The 18,280-nt window shown below is 44.2% G+C and overlaps 4 protein-coding genes across 5 annotated transcripts in view; 3 read left to right on the top strand and 1 right to left on the bottom strand.

Moving 5' to 3' along the window:
• Window positions 1-376: 376 nt before the first annotated feature.
• On the top strand, window positions 377-1,015 carry cldnj (claudin j). Its single transcript, XM_053422957.1, has one exon. It carries the CDS (start codon window positions 380-382, stop codon window positions 1,013-1,015), a length of 636 nt encoding a protein of 211 aa, XP_053278932.1. The 5' UTR covers window positions 377-379.
• A 1,205-nt stretch (window positions 1,016-2,220) lies between these two features.
• Window positions 2,221-3,470, top strand: LOC128439925 (claudin-4). The gene has a single exon (XM_053422447.1). The coding sequence runs from the start codon at window positions 2,231-2,233 to the stop codon at window positions 2,903-2,905; it is 675 nt and encodes a 224-aa protein (XP_053278422.1). The 5' UTR covers window positions 2,221-2,230; the 3' UTR covers window positions 2,906-3,470.
• Window positions 3,471-4,221: 751 nt separating this feature from the next.
• sbds (SBDS ribosome maturation factor) lies at window positions 4,222-6,683 on the bottom strand. The gene is made up of 5 exons (XM_053422446.1): window positions 6,464-6,683; window positions 6,211-6,340; window positions 5,228-5,428; window positions 4,969-5,133; window positions 4,222-4,763 (listed from the first exon to the last, which is right to left on the bottom strand). The coding sequence occupies exons 1-5, from the start codon at window positions 6,589-6,591 to the stop codon at window positions 4,638-4,640; spliced, it is 750 nt and encodes a 249-aa protein (XP_053278421.1). The 5' UTR covers window positions 6,592-6,683; the 3' UTR covers window positions 4,222-4,637.
• A 348-nt stretch (window positions 6,684-7,031) lies between these two features.
• The window catches only part of tyw1 (tRNA-yW synthesizing protein 1 homolog (S. cerevisiae)), a 59,712-nt gene continuing 48,463 nt past the window's right edge, over window positions 7,032-18,280 (top strand). For both annotated transcript variants that reach the window (XM_053422442.1, XM_053422443.1), the window contains exons 1-7: window positions 7,032-7,169; window positions 7,439-7,566; window positions 8,265-8,390; window positions 8,865-8,966; window positions 11,802-11,996; window positions 12,121-12,438; window positions 13,368-13,490. In XM_053422442.1, coding sequence (XP_053278417.1) covers window positions 7,106-7,169; window positions 7,439-7,566; window positions 8,265-8,390; window positions 8,865-8,966; window positions 11,802-11,996; window positions 12,121-12,438; window positions 13,368-13,490 — 1,056 coding nt within the window. In that variant the 5' untranslated portion in view covers window positions 7,032-7,105. The remainder of the gene's footprint in view (window positions 7,170-7,438; window positions 7,567-8,264; window positions 8,391-8,864; window positions 8,967-11,801; window positions 11,997-12,120; window positions 12,439-13,367; window positions 13,491-18,280) is intronic.

Here is an 18,280-nt window from a genome sequence, read left to right as displayed (position 1 = left end):
AAGCTTTAATTTACTCTGCTCCACCTTCCACAATGACGTGTTCCCCCTTCGATGCTGTTTTTAAGGTTAAACTGAAGTCCCACATATTCTGTAGAATGTTTTCAATAAACTTTTAGACTTTTAATCAACTTTATTTTACGATATATTGTTTTATTCTATTTTATTCTTGTATGTAGTTATTTATTTAATGCACAGACCAAGTTTGCATGATTCCTTGCAGTAGCTTGGAAAAAAAAACAAACAATCATTCACATTTATATATCACTGCACCCCATCAGAATGTCAGGATGTGAGTAAGAGAGGATAGAATCTCTCCATTCTGAGTAAAAACCTCTTCTTCTATTTCTCTTTCAGGGTGTGAGGTCGTGTCCTCTGTCCCATGGCTCTGCAGGAGCTGGGCATCAGCCTGTCCATGATCGGCGTGGCTGGGACCATCCTGATCTGCGCCCTGCCCATGTGGAAGGTGACGGCCTTCATCGGCACTCACCTGGTGGTCATGCAGGTGTTCTGGGAGGGCCTGTGGATGACCTGTGTGAGCGAGTACACGGGTCAGCTGCAGTGCAAGCTCTACGACGCCCTGCTGGACCTGGCGCCCGAGCTGCAGGCCGCTCGGGGCCTCATCTGCATCAGCCTGGTGCTGGGATGTTTGGGGTTCCTCGTCTTCCTCCTGGGAGCCCGCTGCACCAACTGCCTGAGCCACCCGGGGATAAAGGCCCGGGTGGTGCTGGGCTCCGGGGCCATCTTCTGCCTGTCGTCGCTGACCACCATAGTGGCCGTTTCCTGGACGGCCAACACCGTCATCCGGGACTTCCACAACCCGCGGGTCCCCGAGGTGCTGAAGAGAGAGCTCGGAGCCGCCATATACATCGGCTTCGTGACCTCTGGGCTGCTGTTCTGTGGGGGGGCCATTCTGTGCACGAGCTGCCCGCCTCGGAGGCCCAGGTTCCCCTCCAGCGGGTACACCCGGGCCAGGAGCCCCCCCCAGGGCAGCTATGCCATCAAAAACTATGTCTGAGGTCAGGATGGAAGGAATAACTAACACATCTTGAACTGTGCAATGTAGTAACATGACCAAATCTAGATAAACATCAAATCTCAACTCTGAGAAAGGACTCTTCTTTATACATTTAAATTTGTTGTAATAATATAAGAATATTATCCACTTTACTTTGATTCTTGTTTAATCTTTGTGGACATTTAAAGTGTTGTAATGAGCAGTTGAACTATTAGATGCTTATAACAGGATGTGTATTTCACTGTTTGTCTTATACAGCTGTGGCTAACTGGCATTTCTGTTTTTAATAACAGCTGCAAACTGCCCCAGTGGATCATCGTAGTTTTAATTTGTTGCCAGTTCCTTTCAATTAAAGGAAACTAGAATGAGACTCAGTAGTAAGACAGCAGTCCTCTTAAATTCAATAACGCTGCACCAAACTACGCACACTCATAAATATCAGTTCCCAAAATATAAGATTGTTTTTCGTAGATCCATAAATGATTCCCTGGGAGATCCCAAAATCCAAAATCTTTCCTGGTTTCCATGATGTAATGGGTTCCCCCCCGACCCGTATCACCTCCTTTTTATTTTGGTGGAAATCCGTTCAGTAGTTTCTGTGTAATGTGCTTTCAGACGAAACAAAGGAACAGGTGTGAAGGTGAAAACATAACCTCCTGGGGGGGGGGGGGAGGTACAGGAAACAGTGGAATGTGCATGTGACCTTTGCACTGGTCCAGTAGGAAACAGCGTTAGTCGTGTGTTATTAACTATCTGTGTGACATTAACCCGTGTGTCAAACGTTTCCATTCAAAAATAAACACACCAGAGTATAAACAGGTTTGAATTGAGTTCGTCTTCTGCAGCGAGAACACAAACCTTCATGTCAGAGACAAGTTGTGGCTCTTTAAATCAAATCTCCTCTCAGAAGCACAACAGCGCCTGAATAACCCTGAGCACAGTGGAACCTTTGTTTCTGCCTCTCGGCACCAACTGGGAGAAAGGGATTGTTTTGAAACCATAGCAGAGCAAACAGAGGGATTCCCCATCTCCACCCAGCTGCGGCCTGTGCCTTCTTCTCCCCATGAACACCAAAGAACTGGTTTCTCCTCTCTGCACAGACACACACACACTTGTCCAGATTCCCTCTGCCTGACTCATGCACACACACGTTGAAACAACACCCCGCCCCAGACAGCCGGGCCTGCAGTGAAGAGGAGGAGCAGGCCTGCAGTCATGATGCGGCAGCTGGAGCTCGCTGCCCTGGGCCTGGCCTTCACCGGGTGGATCTGTGCCATCCTGACCCGCTGCCTGGCCCTGTGGAAGGTGAGCGGCACCCTGGACAACAACACGGCCACCCTGCCGGCCTACTGGGACGGGGTGTGGCTGGAATGGGACCACTGGGACCTGGCCCACGATGGCAGCCTGCACTGCTCGTTCTACCAGTCTCTCATGTCTCTCTCTGGAAGCTTTCGGACGTGGAGGGCCCTCATCATGGCAGCCGTCGGGGCCGGGGCCTTTGCTGTGGGGATCAGTGCAGTGGGGGCGGTGTGGTTCCCCCAGCGTAACCAGGTCAAAGTGGTTTCTGGAAGTCTCTTTGTTTTGTCTGGAATCCTGCTGCTGGTTCCCACAGCCTGGACGGCCCATCACACCAGTCAGCCACTGGATGGCGCTGAGATGCTGAGGAGAGACTGGGGACCGGCCCTGTACCTGGGATGGATCTCTGTGGCTCTGATGCTGGTGGGAGGGGGGTTCCTCACCACCAGGTGCCCCACCAGGGAGAGTCCGACCCAGCCGCCTAAAGAGGGCAGGTACCCGACTGTGGAGGATGAGAGCAGTCACCCTCTGAGCAGGATCAACAGAACTACGTTCACCAACAGCCAGTACGAGCGCAGGTCAGAGCCCATCTGAGGGACTGGAGCGGAACGAGAGAGAGCGAAGGATTCAACTGGAGAATCGTTAATAACTGGGACGACTGGGGGTCGATTTAACAGCAGAGGTCAAACTCCAGCTGCACATGTTAGGTAAAGAAACACTGGTTTAAAATAAGAAGGAATTCAACACTAGAAAAGCACAAGGTTGTGGGTCATTGTGCTATTTAACTAGGTTTAGTCATAGAGGTGTGGATGGGATTTTAAATAAGAATTGTGTTTCTTTAATGCTAACACACTGAATATACCACAAACACATGTTTTACACACAATCCTCATTTATCCCTAAAACATAATTTCCCTGTGACTTGATACTCGTGAGTTTTGATGAAGTTACTGAATCTCATGAAACTGTGCGACACTGACCAGCGCCCTCGATGCTTCTAATATAATGTGATGCCTTAAAAGTGAGTGAGTTCATACTGATCTGAGACCAGACACTGTACTGCACCGGATTAAGAGTCATGAGGTTTCACATTTGTTTGGTTTATTGTTGAGTGAAAAAAAACATGTTGGGATGAGGACGGAATAAAACACTGAAAGGAGCATTTGTTCAGAGAAGTTATTGGATTTAAATAATTTCCATCATTTGAAAGGAGAGGAGGTGTGATGGAGAAGAGGAGGACGGTGGGTTGTGGGTCCGTTGATACGCTTTCAAACGATCGGACATGAAACTGAACTTTTATTTGAAGTTTTATATCAATGTTAAGTTGTAGTGTCAGAACTAAACACTTTCAGAGACAGAGAGCTTGATTCTGAATGGGCTCTTTGACTTTTACACACAATTAAACAGTCAAACCTGAAATGAAAACAACTGTCCTAGTTTTGCTTTTGACTGAAACAACTGGAGTTTTCTTTTCATTTAAATGCAAATGTCACACATTTCTAATTTAGACTTTATTCTTCTGAGCTTTTAATTGTGATAAAAAGTTGATTGAAAACCCTGTAATCCTTTTTGTTCCTGTGACCTCAAACCCAGGGTCTTTGTGATCATTCTTCTCAAGTCAAAACATCTGGACCTTGTTGTGCGTGTGTGTGTGTTTGTGTTTCCTGATTTTGTTTTGCTAATAAAAACACTTTAAAGCATCTTTGATGTTTCAGTCTACCAGCTACTTCACATTTCACCTGTGATTACTAATATCAGCTTCATATATGAACACTGCCTTGTAAACAATGAAAGTAACATACTGTACTATTGTAATATTCAAGACAGGTACTTTCCATTTACCAGGTATTTCTGAGCTAAAAGCAAATGTTGGATTTCCTTGTGTTATGAAAAACCACTGAGCATTTACATATTTTTGTTAAATATTTATTTGTGACAGAGCAAACTCATTTTTTATGACAAAATATTATTTAGTTAATTATCCATACGGTATATGAGCATGTCTACATGGCACGCAAAGTCTGATGCAAGGCAGCTACAATAATGTTGTAGACATAAGGGAAAATATAATAATAATAATTCAATGCAGGCAAACATGCTTTTTTACTCACCTGCAATTTATACATTTTCAAAATACTTCCCAGAGGAAATGCAAACGAAAGAAAACACTTTCAGTCAAATTAATTATTCACACAAGAAGCTGGGAAATAAAAATGTCTGATCTGATCATATATATATATATATATATATATATTCTCTTTATTGAGCTCGTGTGCTGCAGTGGAGTTAGTGTGGATAAGGTGCAGAGTCCAGACTGGTTGGTTTCCTATAGCTTCTCGTCTCCCTCCTCCACGTCCTTCAGACTGAGAACCTCCAGGGAGCCGCGGCCTCGGGTCTCACAGCGGATCAGCTCGTCCATCTCCCGGTAGCAGCCGGGGTCCACCAGACACACCTGAGTGGGGGGGGGGGGGCGGGAGGGAGACACAGATGTTAAAATAAGGGAAAATGGGAACTTTAAAATCATGGGAGACTACAGTTTTAGCTGATGTCTGATTGTAGCTCTGCACACATCCACAGTCCTGAAAACCCGATTGTTGTATTCAGTGACTGTGCAGTTTGCTCTGGGACGTTCACCCACAGGCCTTCGTGTCCCTCACCATCTCCAGCTGCTCGTCGAAGTCTTCACTCTCCACCACCTGCAGGAGCGGCTTCAGCTTCTCCTTCAGCCTCTTGGCCTCTTTGGCCGGCAGCACCAGCCGCAGCCTCATGTGGGCTCTCTGGATCTCCATGGTCTCCTTCAGCTGCCGGATCACCTCCAGAGCCTGGGGAGAGGACACAAGAACAAAGAAGTCCAGCCTAAAGAACTTGGTGGGTATTGATGCCTTCATGAAAGAGCAAACCAGTGCTTCCCCTCACCTGCTGCTTCGTGCTCTTATTGGGCTTGACCGAGTAGTGGATGTCCTTCATCGCCCGCTCGATCAGGTTGACTGTGTAGGGCCTCTTGGTCTCTGGGTTGACACACTTCTCCGCCACTATCGTCGCGATGTCCCGGAACATGGTCTCCAGCTGACTGTGCCGCTCCTTGTCCGACACCTGGAGCTCTCCTTTGGCCAAGATCTGCCCATTAACAAGCAGAAAGGTTGAAGGTCAGGGGGGGGGGGGGGGGGGGGGGGGCAGAGGATATTGAAGAGAGCAGTAGCATGGGAAACTCTCATCTATGGCTATGGAGCCTCCTCTAGAGCGGCCCTCTCCCTGAGGAACTCAAACCACAAACCAGAGACTGCACCGAACTGTCCAACTTCAAGATATGACTAAATATTTACATGGACAAGTATTGAAATCAATATACAGAGACAGAGCAAAGGACGAGGATCATTATGGGTGATGAGAGGCATCTGATCGTCTCCAGTCTGGCACATTTAACACTTGGTTTTTAAGTTTTGATGCCAGTTTTTAGTTTTCCATCTTTTAAGAGTTATATCCTGTTAGTGTTTTATCATATTACATGTTTTGGGGCCGCTGCGATACTCAACTCACTGTTGTTCTGCGTTATTATTCCGGGTCTTACATGATACTATGTCCTTTTGTACAGTTTTGCTATTGTTGTTGTTTGTTGTACAATGTGTTGTTCTGGAGCTGCTGTAGCACTTTGGCCCGAACCAAAATTTCCCCATGGGGTCAACAGAGTACATCTGATTTGATTTGACCACCTCAAATTATAAAGAAACTGATTCTGAAACTTCGGACGTCCAGCTGATGTGGACCAAACTCTCCAATGTCTACTCCTGTAAAACCCAGAGCTGCTTAAAGGTCCCATGTCAGTGAACGTGTCTCGTGTGGGTCTGTGGTTGTTGCTGCAGTGAATCTAGTCGATGGACATCCGGGACAGGGTGTCTCACCTGTTTGCATATCTCTGTCAGGTCGTCCGTCTCAAAGGCTTTGGTCAGATCCTCCTTCTTCGCCACTTGACCCTTGGACACGTTGACGAAGACGGACTGAGTCTGCAGCACCTCGTCCAGGTCCTTCTCCCTGGAGGACAAACAGGAAGTCAGAGTTACAGCTAATAGGACGTTTAACGAGAGACAACAGAAGGTAAACACATTGTTGTGGAAGCTGGACACGTGCAGATTTGTTGTTGTTGTTGACACTCACGCTCCGGATCTCCAGCTCAGCACTTTGTTCTTGTAACAGGCGATCTCGAAGCGCTTCCCCCCTTTCTTCATCCGCACCACCGCCACGTTGGTGAGGCGGATCTGGTTTGTTGGAGTGAAAATCGACATGTTGACGATGCGACGCCACTGACAACTGCGCCACTGACCAGGAGGAGAGCACGAGTGCGCTGTCGATCACTGTCCCCTGCGCAACAATGGGCCTTCGCGAAGGTTCCGCCGGTACTAATGGAAAAACAACAAACAGTCGGAATAATTTAAAAAACGACTTCATTTTAGGTTTTAATTTAAAAAATAATATATTTTGACACAAGAACTACACGTGGATATGAATCTTGGATACACCTGAGCATTAAAGTAGAACATTCGGTTAATATATTAGAAATACAACTTTAAAAACAGCCAAACACAAAACTGCAAAGTGACCAAATATTTATTTACACAATCAAGAAAACAAAATGAGTTTTATTATAATTTATCAAGGCTTCATTTTAATTTTTAGTTTTGCCGCTATTCGTCGGACTTCATCCACACCGCTACAGAACTCCACTTCCCAGCATGCTCCGCGGCCAGACAACATGGTGGCTTACAGTTCCAGGTGCTGAGGATTGTTCACGCTTCAGAGATGCTGAGCCTCATCTTCTTCATCTTCCTCTTCGCGGGCCGCGTGTCAGCCTCGGACGCTGAAGGTGAATCCGCTTTGTTCACGTCCCGACTCCGGGCGGACTTTGTGCTAACGCTGCTAGCTAGCACGTGATGCTAGCCGGGCTCTCGCCTCCTCCAACCTCCTCCAGGTCACCCGAGGTGAAGAGGATATTTCCGGGTTGGGGTTCAAGACCCGACGCCGCTGTCTGCCGCAGCCCATGAACCCCGCTTTATTGCATGAGTGCACGTAGCATTGTTGTGCTAGCTTAGCTTCCCTGTAACACACAGAGTTTGATGCCTTGTCTGTCTCCAGGTCCTCAGGATGAGCACAGACACACTGACAGCTACGTCACGTCCCTCTGGCACAACCGACTGTACCTGTACTCAGCTGCGGCTCTGGTGTTCGGGGTCTGGTTCTCCCTGAAGGTGGCTCTGAAGAAGGTGAACTCCCTCTTCCTCACACCCCCTCTTCCTCACACCCCCTCTCCCTCACATCCCCTCTTCCTCATGATGGTCCATTCAGTCCCACAATGGGGACATTTGCAGTAATACAGCAGCAAGAGTCCAAATAGACATCAGCAAGTAATACGTGACATGCAATACTAAAGTGTAAGGAATGTAAAGAATATATAAAATAATATGAATGGAATTAAACTAGAATAAACAGTGTAAAGACAGGAGAAATATGTGCACATGAACCGTGGATAATGCACAGACAGATGAATATAGCTCAGTAAAGAGTTAAAGTGTTAAGTTCATAATGGTGGTGCATGTAGTTCTACTGGGAGCAGAACTGGTTGTACAGTCCCACTGCTGCTGCAGGAAGGAACGACCTGCGATACCTCACCTTCAGACACAGGGAGCTGCCCAGTACTGTGGTGGTGTCCTGCAGTGGGTGGGACTGGTTGTCCATCATCCTCCTCCTCTGTCCCAGCACCTCCACTGGGTCAATGGGGAAATCCCAGGACCGAGCTGATCCTCCTCATCAGGACACCCAGTCTCTTCCTGGCAGCAGTTGTAATAATAATACAGTTGAAATGTCTTGTTAGTCTTCTGGTGTAGATTTCTGTGAAACTGCTTCTTTGTCCTCTTGTTGTCCATCTTTAAGATCCGTGGTTTCTTCCTCTGTGTGTTTCCAGACAAGCTTCTCTAAGCATGTTGGTCCGTGTCTCTACGAAGCTGTGAAGAGGAACCACCGCTCTGACTCTGTGGAGGACGTGTCCGGAGTTAAGATCTTCTACGGTTCACAAACTGGAACAGCAAAGGTAGAGATGCTCATAGTGTTGACATTAAAGACAAGATCATCCTGTAAGCTGATGTGAAATCCGGGTTTCCAAAACTTATAGTACTGTATTTCATATATATTGAGCTCTATGTTTATTCATTTTTTATTTTATTTTCTTGTTCTTATTTTTTATGACATTGCTCCTATTGCCATCACCTGACCTCCTCTTCTAATCCAACACCTTTTGATTGTACTGTTAATCTGTGTTAACTCACATATGACATATTAAACTGGAAACTTGAGGATATAACCAGTCACTGACACAATGCTAAAGAATAAAAATAACTTTTATATAGGTCAGATTTAATTCAGGGCTATACAAACGAACCTGGTTGACCATAACCATGTATTCAGCTTATGTAAAGCAGAATTTGACACAAAATATGTAAGTGAAGTATATTTATCATTCTGAAAAGTTAGAGAAGCAACAACTGACACTTTTTCATTTTCTCAGGGTTTTGCAAAGGAGCTGTCGGAGGAGGTGAAGACTTTGGGAATACCAGCGGAGGTGACTAACATGAAAGACTACGATCCAGATGATCGACTGGCTGATGAGGTGAAATGATCATAATAATCTTTATTTATATAGCACAAATATAATAAGGGCATGAATAGTTTATGATTTAAAACAAAAGAATATAGGAAATCAGCAGATCGCAGCTGAAGGAAGGAACCAGACCGTTCAAGGCTTTTAAATCGAGTAGTAAAATCTTAAAATCAAATATTAATCTCACAGGAAGCAGGTGAAGTGCTCCACGGATTTGTGTAATGTGGACGTTTCTCTTGTATCCACAGCTCATCCATTACACTCATCGTGTGAGGAAGAAATGAAAAATGACCTGATATGCCTGAAGCTGTAAAGCACCACTTTAGTCACTTGAGCATCAAAGTAAAACTCTGAATTTAAAAAATCTGTTCTGAGCCTTTTTCTGAACACGATTGCATAAAGTCCCCAGATCAGAGGAGAGGTTATTAAAGCGTTTAGTGCCGGGGCCACAGGGCATCATTATAATCATCTCTAATTAGGAGTCATTCAACTGAGGTGTTTGGACATCCAATTTTTAATTTCAGCAACGCAGTACATGAAAGAGGATGAATCAGCGAAACCAGGCTTTCATAGGAAAGATAATTGGGTGTCATCCGCGTCAATAGAAAGCAGTTTCATGGCTATTTGCCCCAGTGGGAATAAAGAAGACAGTTTGGAGATTAGACACTTCAGAGCTGCATCACTACATAATTCTTCAGATGGGTGGTTATGATATTAGGGTTCATTGTATCACAGGCTGAACTGAGGTCAAGGAATTGAAATGAAGACCTGTTCTGATTCGGCTTCAATAGGTTATTCATGAGTGAGTTTAATCATAGGGATGTAGAGAAGGCTTCTTTGAAAGGGTGTTATCAGTGTCATGTTTATAACCACGAGGGGAAAATACCAGTAGACGAACTACAGTGACTGTCTGAAATACAGCTTTTATAAACCAAGTGGGATATCAGCCTGAAGGGCAGGTGAGGGATTCACAGGGTTAATGCTGAGGAAGTGTTCATCCTCCGTGCAGCCGATCTCTACAGTTTTATTATAAAGGTAATATAGAAATTCCTCACGTGTCTCTGGGGAGGATTCAGCTTTCTGCCTGGGCAGGGGACCAGTCACATAATTTATGATTTTAAAATGGATTCTGGGAGTGTGACCCTTCTTTGCATTCTGATTTGAAAAATGTGTTTTGCTCCCCCTCTTTGATTTTTCGCTGATAAGTGGACAGTAAATCTCTCCGGGAGGCAAAAGAATCTCTGTGTTCATCAGCTCTGATCAGCATTCCTCAGTTGTCTGTTTAGATTTTGTAATTCTTTATTTAGCCCCAGCAGAGAAGAAGGGTTGAGCGTTTTTATATCTGATTGAAGAAACATAATCTAAAAATGTTTGAGCAAAAAGCTATTAAAAAAAGCACAGACAAGCTTATTAACAGGTGTTTGTGTTCTCTGGTAGTAATGTGTTGGAGGCCGTCCCGGGGGAAGCTGAGTCCAAAGAGAAGATGCTTTGTCTTTGTCTCATAAAGGTCGGACAGGTGATAAAAACATAATAGTGCGATGAGGTATTCGTCCCTAAAACCTGATAAGGTCATTTAAAAGATTGTCCTTGAACAAGAACCTGAACCACCAAACATCAGAGCTGCTCCTCTTAACCCTTAACTTCATCATTTCATAAATTAAGCAACTAATTTATGCATCAGTTAATCGTTGCAGCGCTGCTCAGAGGATAAGGAAGCTGTATGAACTGCAGTGAGAGTTTGCCCTGGGCTGTCAATTCAATCTCTCAAATGTAACTTCAAGGCCTGGAAACGTGCACTTACATGCAAGACTCAATTAGAACAGAATTAATCAGAGTCTAAGAAATGATAAGTTATTAATTTAGAGCCGAAACAACAAACAGCACAGTAATCCTGAAGTTCTGTGATGTTGCAGACGACAGCACAGAGGAGAACTCGTTACACTAATCCTGCTCAGTTGAAGAAAGATGGATTAATCTCATCAGTGTTGCCTTTTTTTTATTTTGTGGCCACTGTGCACTGAGAAGATGAATCAGAGATTGGTTTACTGCTGCACGGCAGGAGAGAGAATATCCATTTATTCAACAGGGCAGTAATATAGTTTTCTGTGATGGAAAGAAAAATGAGAAAGGAGAAGACGGCCGGCAGCTGTCGCCCCCTGGACTCAGCTGGACATGGGACAGCTGCTTCACTTCAGAAGTTTCCTGGTTATTCATACATAAACCCACTTTATATTCTGTCTAGACAGATTTTCTAGTCTTGGGGACAAGTCAGCATAATCTACTTTCTGCATTATTCATCAAACAGCTTCCACAAGTGATAAATGCTGAAGTGGTTTTTCCTGGAGGAAGTTGTTCATTGTGCTTTGGTGCATTGTTCTCCGGCTACAACTTAAAGTAGACATAAAAAAGTAATTTCCCAAAACTTGTTTGGTGTCTCCTTTCTGCTCCATATCATTCAGAGTTAATCCATAGTTTAGTTTCTCAAATTCAAATTAACACTAGTGTTTAATTTTGTTTTCCAAAAAAGAAACCCTACGTTTTATACTAGTTCTTTTTATGAGAAAGCAAATGTCTTATCACGTGAGAACAGGTGATGGACATGAAACTGGAAGAATAAAAATATGTCAGGATGAGGAAGAGGAGTCGTGTATCAGACGATGAGTTTTTGTGTTGATGTTCTCTAAAGAGAAAAACTGGGCTTCTCACAACAGAACTCATACGTCATGTCCTGCTTCTGCTGCTCTTCACTCGCCTTAATGTTCCAGAGTCTTCCTGTTGTTATGGATGACTCTGACCCAAATGTCTTAATGCACTGTCTCACTGTCCTTCTATGTCGCCACTCAGTGCACCAGTAAGTCGCTGTGCGTGTTCCTGGTGGCCACGTACACGGACGGACAGCCCACAGAGAACGCAGAGTGGTTCTGCAAGTGGCTGGAGGAGGCGTCCACTGATTTCCGATACGGGAAGACCTTCCTCAAAGGCCTCAGATACGCTGTATTTGGTCTGGGCAACTCTGTCTACGAAGGCCACTACAACACGGTGAGAGATTTATGTCAGAATAACGATAACACTGCTTTGTCACATGCTTTATAATCAGTTGAAGATGTTTCACAACGGCAGTTCAGCAGCGGGAAACATAATCTGTTCCTCTTCCAACTCCCAGGTGGGTACAAATGTGGACAAGTGGCTGTGGATGCTGAGTGGCATGCGGATCATGACCCGAGGAGAGGGCGACTGCAACGTGGTGAAGAGCCGTCATGGCAGCGTCCAGGCCGACTTCCAGGCCTGGAAGGAGAAGTTCCTGGACCGGCTCCAGACCCTGGCCAAGGGAGAGAAGAAGAGCTGCAGCAGGGACTGTAAAACCGGAGGCTCCTGTAAGAACCAGAAAGAAGATGGAGATGTGGTGAAGGAGCAGGAGGAGGAGGAAGAGGAGGAGGAGGAGAAGGAGGAGGAGGCAGCGCCGCAGGAGGTCAGCTCCGAGGTAATGATCCGGAACGACACAATGATTAAATATGATTAACCCACAACTGGTACATCCTAAATCTAATCAAGTTTTATTTGTTTGAAGTTGTATTAAGTGAAAGACCCAAAAGCTAAGCATGACTCTATTAATTATTCCACATATAGTGTCCATGTGTTCAGAGTCAGATCCGTGTTTTTTGTGTAGTTTTCACTCTCCTGTAAATGTTACGACATCGTTCTTGGACAAACAACTTGTTTGTTTCCTCCCGTGACCTTCGCCCGGAGTTTTAATCATTAACAGTTTTAACATCATCGTGATTCCTCTTTCTTGTATCATCATTAGATCATAAAGTAGAGAATAACTCCGCCAATCCTTAGGGTCGAAATCGAAAACTGATATTTGAATATGAAAAAATGTCCTGTCAGTCAAATCAGAGGACAGGAAGAAGAGTGTTTCTCTCATTTTATTTTACGTTTGTTTTACTCTGTTAATCCTTTTTTAACGACACTGATGTTTTTCAAGGGCAGCACGATGTCGTGTGATATCATCTCTGTCAACACTGTCAATCATTCTAAAAATTCGAAAAGTTGCGGCAATTGCTGAAAATATAGATTTCACAACATGTGGGCAGCATCTTCCACGCCGGGCCATGATTTATAACAAACTATCAAACGCTATGTACGTGCGATGGTTTTCATATTTAATCAGGCAGCATGAGAGGGGGATAATTATGTATAATAAATACTTCCCCATATGGGCCCCCCCCTGCTCAATGAAGTTTTTAATTGGTTACGGGTTGGAACATATGTGACTCTCTGCGGTCGGGAGGATTCATTTGCATTTTCCATTCTGTCGTCTGTCTCCTCGTGTCCTTGACCTTTTTTCTTTTTTCCTGAAAACATTTTGGAATCCATAATGGTGGATTTTGTTCTTCTCTCTCGTTTCAGGAAGAACTGATGGAATCCAGCAGTGATGAGGACGAGTCCGGGCCGCAGGACGAGAAGAGATCAGGTTCCGTGGTGGACATGGAGGATCTGGGCAACATCATGACCAGCATGAAGAAAGCCAAGGTCAGACCTCTTCCACTGAACACTGTCCAAGTCACCATGGGCCTCAAACTGATCCCAGTTACCAGCGCAGCATTCCGAGATTGAGTACTGTACGTTTCTGCTTCTCGATATGAGGCCGATGTGGAGCACGTAGCTGCTTGCATCATAGCTGTACAGTCTGGAGGTTGTTGTTGCCTCATCAGGCAGCAGGTTTATTTTCGGTGTGTCTGTGTTGAGGTCTACAAACGCGTTAATCCAGTCTAAGAGTGTTAGGTGAGGAGGAAAGAGTGGTGACACCGAGGGAGAGATGGCAGATGGGCCGAGAGACACCAGACCCCGGCAGGCGAGAAGCAGAAGCTTGCGTAATAGTGAGGACGCCCACCTCACAGACTTGTGAGGAACGGGTGACTCAAGAAGAGCAAGAGAAAGATGGTGGAGGCTTTTTATACACCGGGTAATAAGAAGTGAGCGATGAGAGCAAAGAAAATAGAGAATATTAATGTTCCAGTTGTTTTGAATCATCTCATCTCAGGTGGAAAAATACATGGAAACTTTGAATTGATTGAGTTTATAATAAATTCTGTTCACGAGGAAATGCAGCAAGCTGGGAGTCAAACCGGCAACCTCATATCTATCGTTTACTGCAAACCTTGTGAAATAGTAGTCGATCAACCTGTAAGCCTATTTATTTATTTTGTGGATATTATACATTTCTTGTTTCTTAACACTCATTAACACTTTAAAAATAAACTCCAGGTGCAGTTTTTCGTTCTCAGCTGGAAATATTAGGTCAAAACAACAAGATGCTCAGAAAATGTTCTGATGAAATTCAACATTTTAAGGAAGATTTGCATTGTTTTTTGTATTTTCTCTTCAGGTTAGTGTGAAATCATTCTCTTCGGTTTTTGAGTCACTACCTTAAAACATTCCATGTGACCGCAGTTGACATGAGCCGCTCTGGTTCCTAAAGTTTGTTCTCATGAATGAAAGATGCTTCACGACAGAGTTCCTGTTGAGCTGGAGAGAAGTCAACGTGTTCATGTCTCACACGCAGACGAGGGACATGACGTGAACAACAGGACTGCCCTTGTTCTGTGACATTAATATTACAGTGTGTTGCGTGTTGGCTTTGGGAGGTTTGGACAGACGTCTTTGTAGGAGTCCTCAGATCTTATCGGTTGTGTCTGTCGCTGTGAGAAGAGCCAGACTACGTTTAGTTTATAATCTCATTCACTCCCATTCCTCCCATTAGCCTGCTGCTAATATCTTTTCATTCAACCTGTAACTTGTCTCATAACATTCTAATTATTTGCTGCGATAGCTCGTGTCATGATGACAAGTTGTCTGTGCGTAGAGGAAACTAATTAGTGTTGTGTTTGCATAATTTGGTCACACAGAGCAGGCGGCACAAGATGTAATTAGCTCTTTTTTTTTTTTTTACATTAAACATTTTCTCTCGCCAAGAGAGGACGAGTATTTAGCCAAGCTACAAATTAAGTGTGAACAAGGAAATTAGCTAATTTACGACTGAGCAGCAGCAGCTTAGATTCAGGGCTTCAGTCTGTTTAGTGCGACTCCCTGTTCATAACTCAGACTGCTGAATATGGAGTTGATCTTTCACAACTGAGTCTCCAGTTATTAAATAATTATTGACTCTGTGTTGCTGTATTCGACACGAAGCTGAAGATCAGCCATGGTTTGGATCTGCTTGAGATGCGTCTCTTCAGAACTGATCTCAGGCCGTGTTTGACCACTAGGTGATGGCAGAGACCCTCAGTTAACCTGGACTCAGATCTGAGTGAGTCATTGGCCCCCGGCTGATATTCAACACTCGAAGATATTTGCATGAATCAACCAGATCGACGCTTCACAGATCTTTTTTTCTACATTCCCACTGTTTATGCAACCGAACTGAAACCAGACCTTCATTTATATCTGAGTCTATATTCATGTGCTCTGAGTCACCGCTGGTAAAAGCTCGTTAAGTGAATTGTTCTAGATTCAATCATTTTCCTCTGTTGCTTCCATTGAGATAGATTTTATTACCGTATTCCCCTAATGATCATGGTAATGTTTCATCACCTTTGTTTACTCATATTTTTCCATATTCATCATTACACAGCTATGGGAGCCTCCATAGGAATACACAGACGTGGCCTTGCAGTTAAAGTTAGAGTCGGCATGTTAACCTTCCTGGTCTGAGGCCAACCACTGCAGAACCCACAGACTGAAATGTCAACATGTTTATCTTTAATCTAATGATCTAGACTTGATCTGTTTTTATGGATTTGTCTGAACTTAATTTTTAAAAACATGTGGTCTTTAAAATTCATTTCAGAAACGGAGCCTGCTGCATTAATTGTTTTTAAATGATTGATTAATTGATTAACTGTCTCCTTTCTCAACAAATCATCTCTCACTTGAACAAGTTACTTCGTCCAGCCCTATGAATCCAGATGATGAAGAGCTTAATATGCTGCAGATGGATTTATCTGCATTGAATATGAGAGACTGAATTAATACTGAAGCTGATAAGTTCTTGTCTGCGATTCTTCAAACGTCCTCATTGATCGACCGGCTGTGATTGGCTTCCAGACTGCAGCGCTCATATTGCTCAGTTTTAGTCTATGTCCGTCTTTGGCTGTAGATTTATTCATATTCTACCAAGTATCAGTTTTACCATTGCTGCTCTTATGGATTTTTCACCTTTGCATTGGCAATTAAGATGTCCCATGCAGGAGACGTCTGTTTCTGCCACTTGTCCAGTTCATGCAGGCAAAGTGTTGCCAGATAGAAGATAGTGTGGAACGGATCAATAACCTGAGCAGCTGCACAGCGTCCTCATGTGTGATGTCATCTCGGTCCAGGGGAAAGAAGCTGAGGTGCAGATGTTGCCGTGACTTAAAGCTCTGTGGTGTTAACGAGGAAACTCAGTGGTGGCAAAGGAGAAACTGAGCAAGTCTTTTGTTTGCTAAATATGTGACCAACAGTTGAAAATACATTGAACTACTTAATCTGGATAGTTTCTTCCACGTCTCATCCTTCAATCAAGTTTCGTGGAAATCTGTTAAGTAGTTTTTGCTTAATCCTGCTGACAAACAAACACACAAACAAACAAACAAACAAACAGGGATGAAAACACAACCTCAATGGTAGCATATTAGTTAGTATGAAAGTCATGTTGTGTATGTTGTGTACCCTTTCCATCACCACCTCTATAGCTCCATGTAAACAGCTGTTTAAACACTGACAAAGAAACGACTCATTACAGGAATGAAGGATTTGGTTGCTTCACAATGTTCAAGTCACAGATTTGTCATCCTCTTCATGCAGGTGACACACAAACTGTGAAGAGAATGATACAATACTTTAGCACTTGTAAATATACATGAATCATTTATTATTGTTTCTATCCACTGAAATGTAGATATACATATTAAGGCTTTAATTATTATAATAATAAAAAACGTGGGTAATTCAGGTTCTTTATTCAGTATTAATCACATCCTCATTTGTACGTGTGTAACTGTAGAACGAGTTCCTGGTACTTTATGAATTTATTCTATTCCCAGATCTTCTTCCACTTCTTCTTCTCTCTCTCTCATGTCTCTGAGTCTTTGCGTTTGTCCGTTGATCACCCGCCCGTCTCTGTGTGTTGTCGATGCACTGTCCAGCTGCATCAGCCTCATTTTTGTGTCACGGTTCCAGAGCTCAGTTCTCTGCTGTGAGATGTCCTGGTTCTGTTTGTCCGGACAGGCCCGCTCATGACTGGACGTCTGAGGCTAACAGACGAGAGGGCGAAGGCTAACCAGTGGGGATCAGAGGCCGGGGCCAGATGAATCACAAGGGCCACACGCGAAACACCACAGGGACAGATTGTTGCACTGTCGGCTGCATGTTGTGTATGTTTTCTGAATTTTCAGTGTGTGGAAAGGGACATCTTTGTCGCCTGAGAGTAAGAAACTAGTCTCCTCACGATCTGAGAGATGAGAGCGTTAAGAGCTGCTATGGTTTAGATTTTTCCCGGTGGAAGGTGAAAGTACACCTCTGTCTGGAGACCGATGGGCCCTGGACACCTGAGGTCACGCTCAGACACACAATCCATAGGTTGTGTATTCACAACACTCATGTCTAAGCTTGGTCTCTTCTCTGTGATAATCTTAGGCTGCGTCCGAAATCACTCATTCACCCCAATAGGCTCTCACAGGATTTTGACATACAACCAAATCTACTGGTGGCAAATCACACAATGAATTAAAATGTTTATTTGACACCTAGTTTTAATACTTTTATTTATTTATGTCTACATTTGTATGACGGGTTCTGTCGTCTCTCTTCCACAAGGGCGATGCATGATGGTTTATATTGTTCGGTTAGGGACCATTTGTTGTACTCTATTTTTCATGATAAATTATGGGAAACAACCAGTGCACTATGTGGGAACTAAAAAATCTGCTACCACTACAAGGCAAACAGACGAGGTTTTGCGAATGCTGCTGCTGCACGTCTGCAGGATGTGTACAAAATCAGCTTTAACGTCCAAAACAATCAGTCACAGTTGTTTCAAGTTTCCAGTTTGCTCTTTAGAAAAAGGTCTGATGGAGCTCACACTGCTCCAGTCGAGTGGTAATCACACCGGCTTGGCTGAAGCACCTAGAGCTCGCTCGCCCACATTTCTCAGAGACTCTTTCACGACTCAGTGGCACATTTCTGTAGCGTTTCCAGCCGTGAGACCAATGAACAGGAGCCGTGGGCCTGCAGCGAGCTGCACAGGAGCCGGGGGAACGTCTCTGTTCCTCAGGAACACGCAT

The sequence above is a fragment of the Pleuronectes platessa genome, chromosome 5, assembly GCF_947347685.1.
Source record: "Pleuronectes platessa chromosome 5, fPlePla1.1, whole genome shotgun sequence".
Taxonomy (NCBI): domain Eukaryota; kingdom Metazoa; phylum Chordata; class Actinopteri; order Pleuronectiformes; family Pleuronectidae; genus Pleuronectes; species Pleuronectes platessa.
Note: the sequence above shows the minus strand (reverse complement) of the source record. Positions and strands in the feature narration are given on the sequence as shown.

What these genes read in the sequence shown, in the direction of transcription:
- cldnj (XM_053422957.1), top strand. Translation starts at nt 380, where the DNA reads ATGGCTCTGCAGGAGCTGGGCATCAGCCTGTCCATGATCGGCGTGGCT.
- LOC128439925 (XM_053422447.1), top strand. Translation starts at nt 2,231, where the DNA reads ATGATGCGGCAGCTGGAGCTCGCTGCCCTGGGCCTGGCCTTCACCGGG.
- sbds (XM_053422446.1), bottom strand. Translation starts at nt 6,591, where the DNA reads ATGTCGATTTTCACTCCAACAAACCAGATCCGCCTCACCAACGTGGCG. An exon ending in CTGAGCTGGAGATCCGGAGC is followed by an intron (nt 6,341 to 6,463) that starts GTGAGTGTCAAC and finishes TTTGTCCTCCAG; the next exon opens with GGAGAAGGACCTGGACGAGG. An exon ending in TGACAGAGATATGCAAACAG is followed by an intron (nt 5,429 to 6,210) that starts GTGAGACACCCT and finishes GTTAATGGGCAG; the next exon opens with ATCTTGGCCAAAGGAGAGCT.